Source organism: Liolophura sinensis, chromosome 7, assembly GCF_032854445.1.
Source record: "Liolophura sinensis isolate JHLJ2023 chromosome 7, CUHK_Ljap_v2, whole genome shotgun sequence".
NCBI lineage: Eukaryota > Metazoa > Mollusca > Polyplacophora > Chitonida > Chitonidae > Liolophura > Liolophura sinensis.
In genome coordinates this window covers 42,702,353-42,718,149 of record NC_088301.1, presented here as the reverse complement: position 1 = coordinate 42,718,149, position 15,797 = coordinate 42,702,353, and the positions used below count along the sequence as shown (strand labels likewise).

The following is a 15,797-nucleotide window of genomic DNA, read 5'->3' as shown; positions in this document are numbered from 1 at the left end:
CCGACATATGTACAAATAACTGCACATATGTGCAAAAGATTTGGACATATGTATAATTCAAGCATATAAATAGCAAACGGCTTACCATATCGGCCTCGATAATTTTATTTTATTTATTTATTTATGTTCTTTTTTTTTTTTTTTTTTTTGCCTTTTTTCTGAGTATTTATATCATCTCAGTTAACGTCGCGTAGAATTCACGTGCAGAGCAGGACAAAGCTGTCAAATAACACTTCATATTCCAAATAGCTCAGTTCTCAGTGGGCTAGCTATTGAGCATAGGCCTAGCTAGATCTGATGTGTTCCAGGTAGCTTTCAGAAATAATTTGGAAGCTCAGCTGGAAACATGACATATCCGTCAGTCTACCTCATAAGTGTTCGACAATTTTACAATACTATTGAGCCACGTTATACGTAGTGCGTACATGTAGATCTATCTACTATTAAAAGCATATGGCCTGCTTCCTTGCTAGATATTACAATCCCGTGTCAGTGTTGCTGTACAAATTTTTAAACTCATGAGATTAAAACTTCCACGTAGAATTTCTATGAAAATAAGAACAAAAGAGACCACAAAATTAATTTGATGAAAAATCGGCACATATATAACTGTTCCTCTTAACCTTGTCTCCCAAGGGCTCTGTTCTGTTTCCTCCCACTACCATGCTGGCCTCTGTCGTAAAAATTTAACTTGAGAATTCAAAATTTTACTATGGACTTCTATTCTTAACGTACAGTTACATGCTATAATTTACTTAAAACGGTTATTGTGGGAGTTCTACATCTTTGTGTTCGGTTTTAATCTGCAGCGGATTTTTAAATAATTTAAGTTAGTGATTAAACAAATATATTGTTGTGAATTTCCTAATGTTGCAAAATTTAGTCTCCGCCTCCTCTTGCATGAGTTTAGCTGCAATCAGATTGTACTCTTACCAGATTGTTCTCACACATAGACACATAGTCCATAGACACAGTCCCTTTCCAATTCAGCATCTATATAATTAATTTAGTTAACAAAACACTATAGCCGAGAATGAACCATGTGGCTTCTTTAGTGGCTTGTACAAGGAGGCTTGAGCGAAAAGTGATACACAAAGTGACATTTTGTGTTAACATTTGGCCTTGAGCGTCGAGAGTCGTCGCCATTTTAGTGTAAAAATATATGTCGTGGATCTCTATATCTTCTCGTTCACGGATAAATGGGGCGACTATACGCGACATCAGGATAATTTACAACACAGAACATTCTCTTCCGGCCATTGTCTTACACCTGCGCATAACTGAAAACATTTATGTTATTTAGATACAATATGAAAATCAACATTGCCGTAAGCAATAAGCCAAACTGATGGCCTGAAGGCGACATTTCAAGTGGTGTGGGGTGGATTCGTCGCCTTTTCAAAACCCTTCTGCACACAGCTCGTGCCAAAGTGAGATATTGGCTCATAAACCACACCATTTAAAATTTGATTGGCGCGGTTCTCTGCCTTTCTGCTCTATGACGCAACACCAAAATATTTCATGTACAACGTGATTACGCAAATATAGCGCGAATCAAAGTTTGACGAAAATATTGGGTCGTCGAGTTGCACCTGGTACAGCTGGGCGGAGTGGTTAACGGCGGGATGGGCGCAATGGTCTTAACATGCAGATAGACACATATGGAATATTTAGACACATTATCATAATGTGTGGAACACATTAACGGGGGAACTGAAATATTATTTCAGAAGAGATGCATTTGATCATTATCATGATAATTATTTCAACGGGTTCTGCAATAGCAATTATTTCAACAGAATTGTAGTTGCGACTGTGCATATCCTCTCTCCTAGATATCATCGTTTTCTCGCCGTGCATGGTTCAAACTTGACCAAAAGTTTGACCAACCTTGGCCATAGACGTTATGGTCCAGGGACCCCAGAATCGGCCCCAGAGAGGTACGATAAGAAAGTTCAAATTTCAAAATCCCAGTACAATTCTGTAAATTTCCAAATCAGAAGTATAAATCTTGGTCGAAGCACACATAAACATTATATGGCCATAAAAAAATGATTGTAACCCGCCAAAAATGCACTCTCCATCAAAAACGCCAATGGTTCGTTCAAACGAGACGCTGTGTTTATATAATTTACATAATGAAGATCCGCGTTAACGAGAAAATATCTTTACTGAAACTTTCATGTGTGTATTTCTACGTGTTATCAAAGTTTCGTTTTGGTTAACGTTTGTCTTCATATGTAAAATATGAACTTTATAATCAATTTTATGATCAATTTTGTCAAGTATAAAATGCGTATTTCTGCCTTAGCCTTTCGGACATCCTGCATAGTACAGTGGTCAAACGAAGTCGCAGTAGAGAACAGGTTGCACCTTAAGGAAGAATTCGAATCTTGGCGGCAATCTTTTTCTTTCCTTGGAAACATACTTTTGTGGGAGTAATGATACGGGCCGCTTAGTGTTAGATATGTGTTATCTTCAATTAGAATGATTAAGATACTGTATTACGTAACATTTGGCAACTATAGCGAAATCATACGTGACTGCTGGTTGAGAGCGCGTGATTCTCTGGCTATCATTAACATTAACATGTTAAGCGTAGCGGAAGTATAACGCTGAAAGTTACATTTGTTGTATATTTGTTTAATTGATTGGTTCATAACAAGAATTTGTCGGAAAGTTACATTTGTGGTGCAGTGATTTTCACAATTCTACAGTGTCTAACGTTGAAAAAAATATCTGTCAATGTCACAATTTTTCGATTTTATGACCTGTACATCGTCTCAGTGCATGTTTGGAGCGTTGTAAGTCAGATGCTTGTCAAATAAGAGGAAATAAGAGCAAAACAGAACTGAAAATAAGAAGTAGCCTTAATGAGTGTGTCAGTATCTGTCACTCACAACTACATTCATTTTCACTGCTGGGGCCAATTCCCCGCCTTACCATACCAGGTCCTTTGTAGAATTTTTGCAAATATGTTCTAGCCTAGGATACATCTCCGCATGGAATACACTTTTGAGAAGAACTGTAAGTTATATAGTCGCTGACATTAGATGCAGTTTTCCTCAGAGTTTCAATGTATTATACATTCTGTGCTATATACTTCTCTGCTGTGTAAAATCAGCTCATGCTGACTTCCTTTCCGGCCGCACGTGGCTCTGCCCGGTTTCCACCTACCAATAATGCTGGCCGCCGTCGTATAAGTGAAATATTCTTGAGTACGGCGTAAAACACCAATCAAATAAATAAATAACTTCGCACACGCATACACGTGTTAGGAAATAAGACCATAAGGCGACCAGGCCATAGGATTTCTCAGCCACACACACACACACACATATATATATATATATATATATATATATATATATATATATATATATATATATATATATATATATATATACAAACAGGTTATATTTAAAAGGGTTATAGGTATTATAGCCAATCTGAATAAAGACTAATTTAACTGTCTGATATGTTGTCAAATAATCTTTCGTTCATATCACAAGTAGGACCTGATATAGCTTTTCGGGTCAGTCTTGTCGATGACACAATAAATCGAACGATAACGCATGGCATAGAGAGAGCTTGCATTATAGGAAGGCTTTTAAAAAATCAATGATTAATGCTTCAATGATTAATAGAGGCGCAAATCATTTCTAGCGTATATGTACCGTAAGTACCGTTATTAACTTGTAGTGCTATTCTTGGTGATACAAAGCTAGAATCGACAAAATTTATTTCAGGGGTTATAGCCACGTTCTTTAGATGGGTTGTCGTACTTTGCATAATAGAGCAGGATAATTATACAGATATAAATATAGACAGCAACGCTGACTCGCTGTATGGAATGCACGCCATGTCAAGGACACCAGACACCCACCCCTCCAAGTCATAGTATATGCTGACATCTGGTCGACTAGTTTAGACTGTATTTCCTTGGTTTGTATCCCTTTATGCCCAGAGCCAGGCAAGGGAAGAATCACGATTGTCAAGTTTGACAGAAAAGACAAGAAATAATTTAATCCCTGTTGTTATTTCGGAAGAAGAGTGTAAGCACACCTAAAAGGTGACAGACAATATATTCTGATGGGCTTGGTGCATGTAACTCTGTACATCAGCATTCGACCTGGAATTCTTGCGAGGTCATGGGATATGCCATGATAGAGAAACAGAAAACACGACGTCCCGTGCCCAAGGCACATATGCATGGCTAATATGCAGAACAGGGTTCGGGTTCGCGGGTTATGGAAATAGCACGCGCCCGATTGGTTAAAATTTGTAACATGAGGCGTTTTCAGTATTCTTTCTGAGCCTTATGTAAAAGGTAGTTATGCAAATCGGGCCCTGCATTTCTTCAAATACTAAAAGTATTCAAAGGGATACCCGTAGATGATGTTTACGGGTACCCTCCAGTATCCAGATTGTCTTGATCTCTACTAGTTTTCGGAGCTCACTCCTGATCACCTGACCACCGTTGGTTAAACGAAAAAATCTTTTATGCAAATAATCAGAGTTAATCACATGGCCTGTCAGCTATCTCATGTTCAAATTCCACTTTAAAAAAATTGTCTGTAACCAGTGTGTTAGGCATGACAGGGGGAGCAAATGAAACACCATAGAATGCGCTTGAATTCCATCATCTCTCACTCACTCTCTTGCCCGACTTGCCCCCTACTATGTGTATCTGCTCCACGAAATTTCTTACCCAATCTGTGGTAATTCTCAACGTAAATATTATTAGATTCTTCCGATAAAATTCACAAATAAACATTTTTATGAGTTCTGCGATGCAATTTAAGTTATCCTTTTGTGTTAGAATCTTCAGGTCCCGTAGAGAGGCGAGCGAGCAGGTGAATTCCTGTCCAGCTGATTGCTTTGACAAGGAGTGGAGAGGAACCTCTTGACCAGATTCTTTTCAAACCTAGCAATTATATAAAATCTGAACTGAGAAATCCGTTTCCATTTCACTTAGTTTTGATGTAACAAATTTCCTAATTTTAATCAAGTTTTATGTGATGTAGAGGATTCTTCCTTCATATGAAGGATCATCCTACTTTCAAGTATACTGCACAGGCTTGACTACAAGTATGCTGAGTGAAAGCACCCAGGTGAGCCTCAGCTCATATCACTAGTGTTGACCTAATTCACACTGTCTGTAAAACACTTTGAGAAGGAAGAGAGTCAATATCATGCTGTGTTGCATGATGTTTAACGGATGAAACATTTCGGATTTGTATTTCCATTGGAAATGCACTTTCATTTTCACAACGAAGTGATGGATTTTTCGTTCCACCAAAGTTGTATTAGCAGCAGGCAATGGTGATTCTTAATGTCAGGAAATTATAAAAAAAAAAAAAAAGAAAATCCCAATTACATGCTTTTGGCACACACTTTTGACAGGAGGAAATGTGTAAATACACCTGGCTAACCTTCTAAGATTTTGTGATGTTCTGGACGGTATTTTCCATGCCAACAGAACGGACTCATGTGGAAACCTGTGACACATACCGAATGGGAGGAACACAATGGTCGATGCCAACATAAAATGGGCTCTGTTGAGGATTCTTTAGTAATGTAGGCCTTGTTGCCAGTGACATTAAGATGTACATGAATCAGTTTCAATTTGTCACAGGATTATATCAGTCCAAGACTGAACTAATATATTTATTTTATTAATGCGTTACACCACACTCCAGTATATTTCACTCATACAACGGCGACCAGCATTTTTATGGTAGGCAAAACCGGACAGAGCCCTTGGGTTCGAATGAATGTAATCCACAAATGGTAAACCAGGGTAGATCTAAGTTCACGTAGAGATTCAGCTATACTTGAACTACTTACCTTTGGCATTTATGTCTTTGTTTCGTCTTAATTTTGTTTAAAATTATTCACTATTGAAAGATTGCAAGAGACCTAGCAGGTTGAATGATAAGTCGAATTACAAAAGCATTAAATGCCATCAATCTTTTAATCTATACGCTCACAGCATGCAAATAGTACATCGTTCCAAAATAACGAAAGTTTGAATGGATAAGACCATACGATTGCTGTGCCCGTAATTAAAAGTTAAGGCAGCGACGTTATATGAGATATAGACTGATATCATCTGTATTCATACTATGTTTGAAAACCTTGGGCAGAATCCTGCGTGAGGCGTATCCGTACAGTTAACAAGGTTAAAAACCATGTATAGATTCCAAACGATTTTGTGCAGCCCTCTGTGTAATATTTAGTGAATGGTATATGATCAGTTTGAAAACCTTTTGGGTGTAATCGAAATTGCGAATGAAGAATAAAGGTCTATTCTTTAAAATGCAGTTAGTATCCAGGTGTTTTCATGTGTAAATCTTGTAACTCTTGAAGTATATGTAACTCTATGATGGTTAATTTGAAAACAAAACTATTCAACAACGTTCACTAAAATAATCGTTTTTATGGAGATTTTCTATGTTTTAAAATATCATACTAATCACCTTGCAAAAGCGTTGAATAAAACCTTGGCCATCATCCCATAGCTTTGTGCCATTGTGTCATTTCTTCTTGTCATTGTATCATTTCTTCACGACAGCGCTTTTTGGCATCGTATATATCATCGCTTCTTGACAGCGCTTCCTGGCATCTTGTCATCCATTCTATCCATCGTTCGGCAATACTATGAGTTTAAGATGAGTACTATATCCAGCTTGGATGTATGAATAATCGTTGACATAAATATAGTCTTGAGTTCAATTGAATTTTGTCAAAAAAGGGCTCATTGGACCCTGGTCTTCCAAGCACTGTGATGGATTTGCCTATACAGTACGCATAGCTCACAAGTAGTTGACTAAATGAGGCCACATTATCGAATACGCAATAACATATACAAGGAAAATTGGTTAGCTTGACAATATTCACAACGCAATCTTTCTCCGGGTTCTCTAACATCTCATTCGGGCTCTTTCGAGTCTCTACATGAATGTCTTATTTCTTCCTATTGACGTCTCAGGTTTCCTATTCCCATGACACACAGCGACCACGTCGATTATTCTTCCGTATTCTGTTCAGTGTCAGGAGGAATTTTTTACTCTTTTTTTCTTTCGCTGTATAATTTGGTCTTTAATATTACTAGCACGCAGGGACAAACCATATTTATACCACTAACTCTGCGGTCGTACGTGGAAAGGTCCGTCACCAACCCGCCCATGCTCCTGTGTTTCCCCTGGGCTCTGTCCGAGTTCCTCCCACCCCACTGCTTGCCACCGTCTTATATATGTATGAGTGAAACATTCAAATATATATATATATACAGTGATGTGTGCCATATATGTCTATGTAGATGTATATTTGAATATATAGCCCTCTATATAGCCGACATATCTACATACACACTCATTTATATATGGATGAGTGCACAAAGGGAGAAGATAAATATGGGAAGAGCACCGCATTAGTTGGGTCAGTTGGGCCAGATTTTGTTTAGGTTATCAGTGTCACGAATGTGTGGAAATTATGTTATGTTTTATACCAGTGATGTCAGAGGCTGTTTTATAGCAGATGTTAAATGAATATTACCACCAGCGATTGGGTTTGTTTTTTCTCACTTCAAAAACGTTGAAACAGAACACCCCCTCCGGACACGAAATAATATATCCTGGATCAAGCATGTTGCTCTCCATTCACGGTGACTGTTAAACTCATGAATTGGCGTCAGTTTGTCTGCTGAGGTAAGGTTAAAAGATGAGATCTTTCATATTAGTGACAGACTTCGAAAATTTGCTTCTTGACAGTCTGGTGACTGGTGACGGCGAATACATGAGATTGACTGGATCTTCGCGGCATGAGATGATTTTCTTTTCTGTGAACACATTTAACAGTCGATAATTATGACTTTCCTGAAAATAACACAACATAATTCAGCAATGCTGTTAAACACCAGAGAGGGTAACTACTTTACAATATAGATTTTCATGGTTCTGTGCAGCTTACCCCTTAAAAGGCTTAAGCTTTTCTAGGTTAATTAACGCTTATTCTTTAACTCTTTGACATTTTGTAAAGTGATTCTGCTGTCACGCTGCATGTTTTTGTATTGTATTTTGTCGCAGTCATGCCCATGTGGCACAGGACATAATCTCTGCTGTTCAGGGATCTGCTATCTCAAACCTTGTTTTACATGTGCTCGTTTTACTAAGACGATGTAATTTAAATCAAAGTGAAATATCACAACGACACATTCTGTTATTGACATGTGTCGTTATGGTTCTTTGGTTTCACTCTGCTGCCTGACACGTAACCATGCAATGCCGTGTACATAATCGCCTTTTACTTTTCAGTGCGTTCTTTGACTGATGCTATCAACTCAGAGGGCGTGAAAACAAAGAAACGGTTAGACCAGGGTAAGATTCATAATCACATTCAGTTTATACCTTCTTCAACTCATGCTTCTTATTGTCATTGATAATTTTTTTGGATGCCTGAACAGTCGTGAAACATCTTGAGTATCTGGTGAAAAACACAATGCAATCAAATAAATAAGTAAATAAATCACACTGTATATGCATGCACAAAATGCCGATACTGTTCGAAATGTTTGGACAAGGATTTGTAAAAAAAAAAAAGCTTAATGCATTTGGCTGAATAATCCGGCGATAACATATCACAAAGCTTGTTAAAGTAAAGCAGCAACGACAGCGCAATAGATGATTTCTGATCACACATTGGATTCTTGACTAATTTTTCCTAATCATATTGAAATATATGGTTTTGTCTCTAACGAGCGTTTTATGTATACAATTTCCCGCTATGTGTCGAATGTTCATTTTAGACGCACATTTCGCAAGAACACAATAAGATAAAGGGTTACTGCACAAACCATGACTGACAGATACATTCAGTTCATTTTAGCACAGATCACTGAAGAAGGAGAGTTAACGTTCCCATATTAGAGAAACATCGTTATCTTTTTACATCCACCTCGAAGAAATTAGGGATAGAGTGGGGTGGGGAGCATATTGGAATCACCTGTCTGTCTGTCTATCTCTCTGTAGAAACGATTTTGTACATGTATCTCCTCCCAAACTACTGTCCCGATTTCGATGAAACTTAGCATAAAGTTGTGTGTCATCTGAACTTGTGCTTAGCATACATATTGCATGCCACCTGAAATTAAATTTCACCGCAATCCGGTAATTATGAAATTTAAGACTTTACCTAAAAGTGCTTTGTCATGTGTTTAGATTTTGTCCATGTGTCTCTTCCTAAAGTAATCTATTTCCACGAAACCTTGCACATATTTTCTTTATATTCTAAACCTGGACACGATTAAGTTTATTTACGATTGGGTAATTATTTTCATAGTTCTTCCGTTCCGGTATATAATTCTCATCTCATTTCTCCATTCAAACTGAATGTACCAGTTGTGCAATCTGCACTTCTGCACTCCAGGAAAGCCTCATGACACACTCTATATGAACCCGTACTAAGCAACAACGAGTGTTATTTCTTTTAAGGTTTTGTTAGTGCTCTTTCTTTTATTTTTGGAAATGTTGGGGTGGAAGGGGGGTATTTCAGACACCCGGGTTCTAGCTACAAAATGGCGCCGTAAAGTTTATGCTTTTTGAGGTTCTATTATCATTAAAAAGCGCAGACATTATTTAATCCCAGGGTTGTACGAAAGAAAATAAGCTGATCTAAACCAATAACATTATTGGACACGATTAACAAATAGTGTAAGTTTTTGCATGTCCGTTTGAATGATAAGGTACATTTTAAATTAACTTTAGTTTTTATTTGCTTAAACGTTAGAGGGACATTGTCATTTGAAAACGACGCCGAGAGAATACCGTGGTCTGTCTATTATCTAAGTTGGGCCGTTTGCACCATATACATGTACATACTGTAAGGTAACGGTGAAGATACTGTTCACGATTAATGTTAGCATCCCACTGGAACGAGTTTTCAATATATTTAATACTGTTCTGTACCAGTGAACTGTTATCTTTCCATATGTAGGTTATCACAGAGTGAATCATTTCACTTGCGAATCACTTTCGAATTATAACCTTTAAACCAGTTCAGGTGGCTGAAAGCCACACTAAGGTTACTTTAAAACTGAAGGACACCTGGCATTTATATTTGTTGTATTGCAGCACTCTGAGACTTGTTTATTTCCTGTATGGAAAACAACCCCAAATGTATATATATATAACAAACTGAAAGGTTATAGTGGTGTTCCAGTTTTAGAAGCGCTGAAAACCAGAATCTGGATCAGACCAGATACCACTCACCCAGTTACACAGGAGTGGGACGACTGTTGTAATAGTTGAAATTAAATAACAACTGTAACACCAAGTTCATTTCACCCCCACACGTGTTGCTGATACGTTGCATATATATCTAGCATGTGATCAGAGTTGGATATACTTACGCCACGTGACAGCACAAAAATGTGGAACTGTAAACCAGCAGTTTTGATCCTAAATCCAAGTGATATGCTGAAACAAAGTAAACATCCAGAGCAAGTCGGGTATCTGTCAGTATAGGAAAAACACCCCACCCCAACCCCACAGCAGAACAGAACAGTGAGTGATCCAACATGGTCTTCATACGCGCACCTGTATGGTGCGATAGTGGATATGTAACCGCTCACACAGAACTTGACAGCAGGCCCATGAACAATTGTATTTGCTTAGGTAATATCTGTCGGTGAGCTTTACTGACAGATGTGTTGTTTTTAACTACACATACATATATATGTTTTATATATACACGGACCATGTGATGATTTACCGACCTGTATGCGTGTGTTGGCAGTGTAACAGTCAGTGTCGGCATGATACAGTATTCCGCCTAGCTAATGATTCGGACCACAGTGTCATTCATGTAAGAAGTTAAGACATTTATTTTTTTTTTTGAGATGGCTGTTTATGTGTTCAACCTAGACGTTGCATATGTATACGCGTATTCATATGTGAAACTTTGAATTCTTGTTGTTTTGCTCTTTCCGTGATACATAGTTTTATGGGCGGCTTTTGTTTAGTGCTTGTGTACTGTGGACACCCAAAATTATATCGTCACACATGAGCGTAAGTTCATATCGAATATCTTGATATAGAATTTACCTGTTCATTTGTGAAAGGCCTGAAGGTAGTGAATGTAAGGTAGTTGTTCAGTTCAACGTCATTTCTGAGTCTGCATTTCACTTGTACAAGTCTGCCCGTTATTTGAAGGTTCAAGGTTCATATTTCGAATTTACCTGATTTGATTCAAGGATGCCTTAGTATATTGTTGATATTTGTTTCAGTACTTCCCAAACTTGGCCATCGAGACTGTATATTTGACAAGCATACTCATACATAACTCAAGTGATATCCCAAATATGAAGAACACGACTGCTGAAGAAGGTGAGTTTACTAGTCATTTTGATGGTTTTGACCTGGGGTAGTGGGGAGGCGTGTTAGTGGATATGAGGGGGTTTGATTGTTGTCAGTTGTATCCATTTATATTGGATATTCCTGTTGGGGCGAACTAATCGTAATTTAAAAATATATTTCTTCCTGAAGATACATCCATACATTACGTATTTAAATTTAAGAATAATTGTATATCTGTAGCCTACTGAAAGTGATAATCTCGAGATAACTGTTACTGGGAAATAACTCCTTCAATTCACGGAATGCCAATGAATAGCAATTCGTTATCTTTGAGTCTAGGAAAGTTATTTGTTATTTTCTGTTTGCGTTTCTCTCTTTTTCGTTCTTTTGTCAAAGTTAATTTGTTGTTTTCCAGAGATTGGCAGCCCTCAAGTGAAGCATACTTATCAAACTTTACTTAAACCATTCCCAGAGTTCAACGGGGTCCCCCCTAATAAAGCTGTCGGTAAGTTGTATTTGTGTAAACCTGTAAAGTCTGAATATCATCGCAGGAAACCCTTGCTGCGCAACTGGAAGTCACTTGTTTTTGTCAACACTGGCGAGCTTTCAAATAATTTCTGAGCCATAATTAATGCACATCTCTTACCAGAAGCACACATAAACAAGCTGTTACACTTAGGTCAAATGGCCTAGTAAATGGAACCAGATACTATACAATTCCTGTAGGTATCTAAGTAGTTCGGCACAGAAAATTGCGTACAGAACACGTAATTTTATACTTTAGCTGAAGTGTTTATAACGTAATTTTGATACCCTTATAATTGTTTAGGTGTAAATTAACTATAATGACACTATACAAGTGAGCTCATAACCTCACCTGCGTTGAGATCTAAACTGATTTGTGGCATTAATGAGTTATCATTTACTTTGCAGGTACAGACGTTGTGTGTGTTGAGGATTTTAAAGCCTTTAGTGACATCTGTAAAAACAGGCGACCGTCAACAACAGCAGACATGTACGAAAACTTACTTTGCATAATACGTACCTGGCAAATGAGTTAACCAAAAGCAGCACTTAACTGATTCTGTTACATAGCTACCTATTAGTGCAGTTAAAGTTGCAGACTGAAGTGTGTTATTTTTACTGTGTGTTGTTGTGGTTGTTCATGCCAATACTGAAAACCATTCCTTTGTTAGCATACGCCATTGTTTTTATTTGTTGAAGTACATGTACATTTCATTCACCAGAAAATCTTCTTCTCAAGACATTGCAACTTAATCTTTTTTGTTCGGGTCAAAGAAGTGTGCATTGATGAGCTAATATTACATAAGCACCGTTATCATTCCTCCAGTAGCCTTACGGCATGTCAGCATAGCCAATGTGCAAAAATTAGTGGCACAGTATATAAAGTGATCATTATTTCACCCACAATCGAACAGGGAATTTTTAAGATTCCCTTGCCTCCCTTTTCCCGAGATCTTGTGTCAATAGGTTGTCGTACGGATCGTGTAATCTTACATAAAGTTCCTTTGAAACCGCTTGCCTTGAACCAATATAACGTTCCGATATGTCATAGGTCAGTGGCTTGCTCCTGTCACTCCGATTTTCTCTAACCATAAAACTAACCGTCATAGTAGAAGTGAAAAGTTCCTGAGAATGGTAAAAGTATGAACAACAAATAGATAATACCCTACATTTCTAGCTTATTTTAGCAAAGCTATATATGAAAAGAAAGACTATTTATTTATTTATTTCATTATTGCGTTAAACCATACTCAGGATTTTTTTCACTCATATGAGTTTTATATGAGTTTTATGGGTGGAGGATGGTGGAGAGACAGGCGTAAAAGTCCGACCTTTGTCAAGTCACTGATGAACTTTCCCACATGTGCCATATACTTAAGCATACCATATAAGATGTGTGTGGTCTTCAACGAACATTAGACTCACCAAACGGCTACACGAGCGTTTGTCGATGGCTAATGTCATCAAAATCCCCACAGGTTGTGACAGCGATAAAAAAAAATTCATGTCCAAGACTGGGTTTGAAACCACATCTCGTGTATCTTAACAAATGAAAGGCAAGTAACCAGTAGACCACGGCCCGGTTTTAGAATAAACATGGTGTATTGGTGCTTTTTCACAGTAATAACCCAAGCTGGCAAAGTTATTTTTTTTTTAGTTCTCCGGAATCGCAGTTGAGGTAGCACATTTGAGTTCAAGTTTCATTAAAGCCTGGGGAGTTGTCAGGTACACGGAGAAAAGCGTGGTGTTTTTTCCTGGGTTCTGACCTGTCTCCAGTTATATACCTTATTCCTCCGCTTACACACTCCTATCACTGGTAAATACGGTGCTAAAAGAAGTAAGCAAATACTTAAGTAAGTACCGGTATGACCTTTTTAGTGGAGGGCATTAATTGCTGATGGTGGATGATGAATAATTATACTGTAAAGGGATATTTAGTTGACCTGTTATCATTTTAAACATTTCGCGTTCTTCTTTTTTTTCAGGACTCGATACTTCATGCAGATGCCAGGTGTAATTGTAGTTGGGATACTCATAAACCCTTTGTTTGGACTTCTCTCGTTTCTGACGCATGTCCTCTTGGCTAAGCGCGCCAAACAAACTGAAAAAGCTAGACAGTGGAGACGCATCGCTACTCGTTTGTACTTCACTGGTGTGGTTATTACTGTTGGAATATGGGCAGTTGTGTTGGCTTATAACTACGGATTATATAGTCAAAACGTGGCCAGGGCACAAGAAGAAATGAAGAAGGGCAACGGAAAGATACCCACCAACATTCACCTTACAGTGTTAACTTCCCCTAGCCCGGTTAAAATCTCGTTTTACTCCCAAACAGAGGAAGCAAAGACGACCACAGCAACCACGACCAGCTCAACTGGACCACCAGAGCTGAGGCACAATAAAAAGGCTACTTTTGACGAGTTTCAACTTGAGATTTCGCCTTTCGCGTCTGACCAGAGTGTAAAGGGCATTGATGATACAGATAATAGCGACGGTACATTCCCCTTTAGAAAGTAGCAGTAGCCTGACCAAAGTTTTTGAGTGAAATACATTTATAGCTTGACTTTGCCGGGAAAATTCTAATGATAGAATGACCTATAGAAAGTATATTGGTTGGGAAAACTACCCAAACCAAAGAATTTAGTGTAATATAGTACCGTATAGTATATATTTATAATATGTCGAAATGAGAAACAGAATCCAACGTGAAGTTTACCGGAGAAACATTCTTAGTGAGCAATTCAACCACTGTTATGGTTTTGGCAACGTAATACATGAGAGAAAATCTTTCTAAGTGTTCTTTTTTACAGGGACTGAAATGTATTATCCGTGGAGAAGTTACGAATACTATTTTCGTGACTATAAGAGCATGTACAGCTTGCAGATGTACAACTTTAGTCTCAGGTGTAGGAGAGCGAAATTTGTAATCACATCATTTCATTCCCTCAAACTTACCGTCCGATTCCTGAAAAGGGCATTTTTATGACATGTTTTGTGACCTTCGCTTTATTTATATTTCCATGCAAAGGATAGTAACTTTACAAATTACTGATACTTGTATTTGAATTTTTCATGTCCGTCTCATGCAATGTGTTTTTATAGAGACACCGTTACTCTTGTAACTGTCTGGCATAAATGCAATTTCCTAGACCTATATGGTGGGACATATATAATGTCAAGGGCAATGGGACGAGTCAAAAGACACTGAAGTCAACCTAAATTTCCTTGATAAAATACTCAAATCTTGCCACCGACATTTCATTGTTTCGTTTCTGTCATTTTAAAGTGTTTCATCTGCTGCATATGTCACACACATTGATTTGGTGATCACGCCATAAATCTATAATTATTGTTGACCTCCATTGGACGCGCAAACCCTTCATTGATTGCACATGGAACGAAACTGCTTCGCCGAAATCGAATTATCATAATTAAGGCAATACAAAGACATGTCGCTAAACTACTGTGAGTAAATTTTTTACCTCCTTCTTAAGTCTCAGGTACATAACATGTTGTTGTTTCCATTGTCTATGTAAGGAATGTTGTTGAGGATGTCCATGTAAACTAAATATATATGTACAAGTCATTGTACGTAGTATTACGTAACTGTGGGCAAGACCGTGTATAATTATTGTAGTATATAACTGTAAAAACATAGTTTTTATGTAATGTTGTAGCGAAATACTGCCATGATGACATGTTATTCCCTAGCAGATAAAAATATAGCTCGTATGTATACATAAGTTATTTATTAACAAGTCGTCTTGTTGTTAATGGCTTTGCACTCACCCTATTGAAGAAAATGTAGAATATTGTAGAGTCCTCCATTTTCCTCCAAGCACGAATATAGTGGGGTTGATTCGAACTGTTTATTGGTGCACAAATTAAATGTGTGGAACTTGCATTTGATGGGCG

General features: G+C 37.8%; 1 protein-coding gene across 4 annotated transcripts; it reads left to right on the top strand.

Moving 5' to 3' along the window:
- The first annotated feature begins 7,605 nt into the window (after positions 1-7,605).
- On the top strand, positions 7,606-15,590 carry LOC135471665 (uncharacterized). 4 transcript variants are annotated; one of them, XM_064750976.1, is made up of 6 exons: positions 7,606-7,712; positions 8,319-8,381; positions 11,288-11,387; positions 11,773-11,862; positions 12,291-12,372; positions 13,868-15,590. In XM_064750976.1, exons 3-6 carry the CDS (start codon positions 11,363-11,365, stop codon positions 14,397-14,399), a joined length of 729 nt encoding a protein of 242 aa, XP_064607046.1. In that variant the 5' UTR covers positions 7,606-7,712; positions 8,319-8,381; positions 11,288-11,362; the 3' UTR covers positions 14,400-15,590. The 4 variants fall into 4 exon arrangements, with proteins under 4 accessions (XP_064607046.1, XP_064607045.1, XP_064607047.1 ...); XM_064750975.1 differs by lacking the exon at positions 7,606-7,712 and adding an exon at positions 7,789-7,929; XM_064750977.1 differs by lacking the exons at positions 7,606-7,712; positions 8,319-8,381 and adding an exon at positions 10,491-10,565.
- Positions 15,591-15,797: the final 207 nt, after the last annotated feature.

Excerpts from the sequence above, each read along its gene's own strand:
- LOC135471665 (XM_064750974.1), top strand. Across the intron at positions 11,388-11,772 it reads GAACACGACTGCTGAAGAAG|AGATTGGCAGCCCTCAAGTG; the intron begins GTGAGTTTACTA and ends GTTGTTTTCCAG. Across the intron at positions 11,863-12,290 it reads CCCCCCTAATAAAGCTGTCG|GTACAGACGTTGTGTGTGTT; the intron begins GTAAGTTGTATT and ends TTTACTTTGCAG.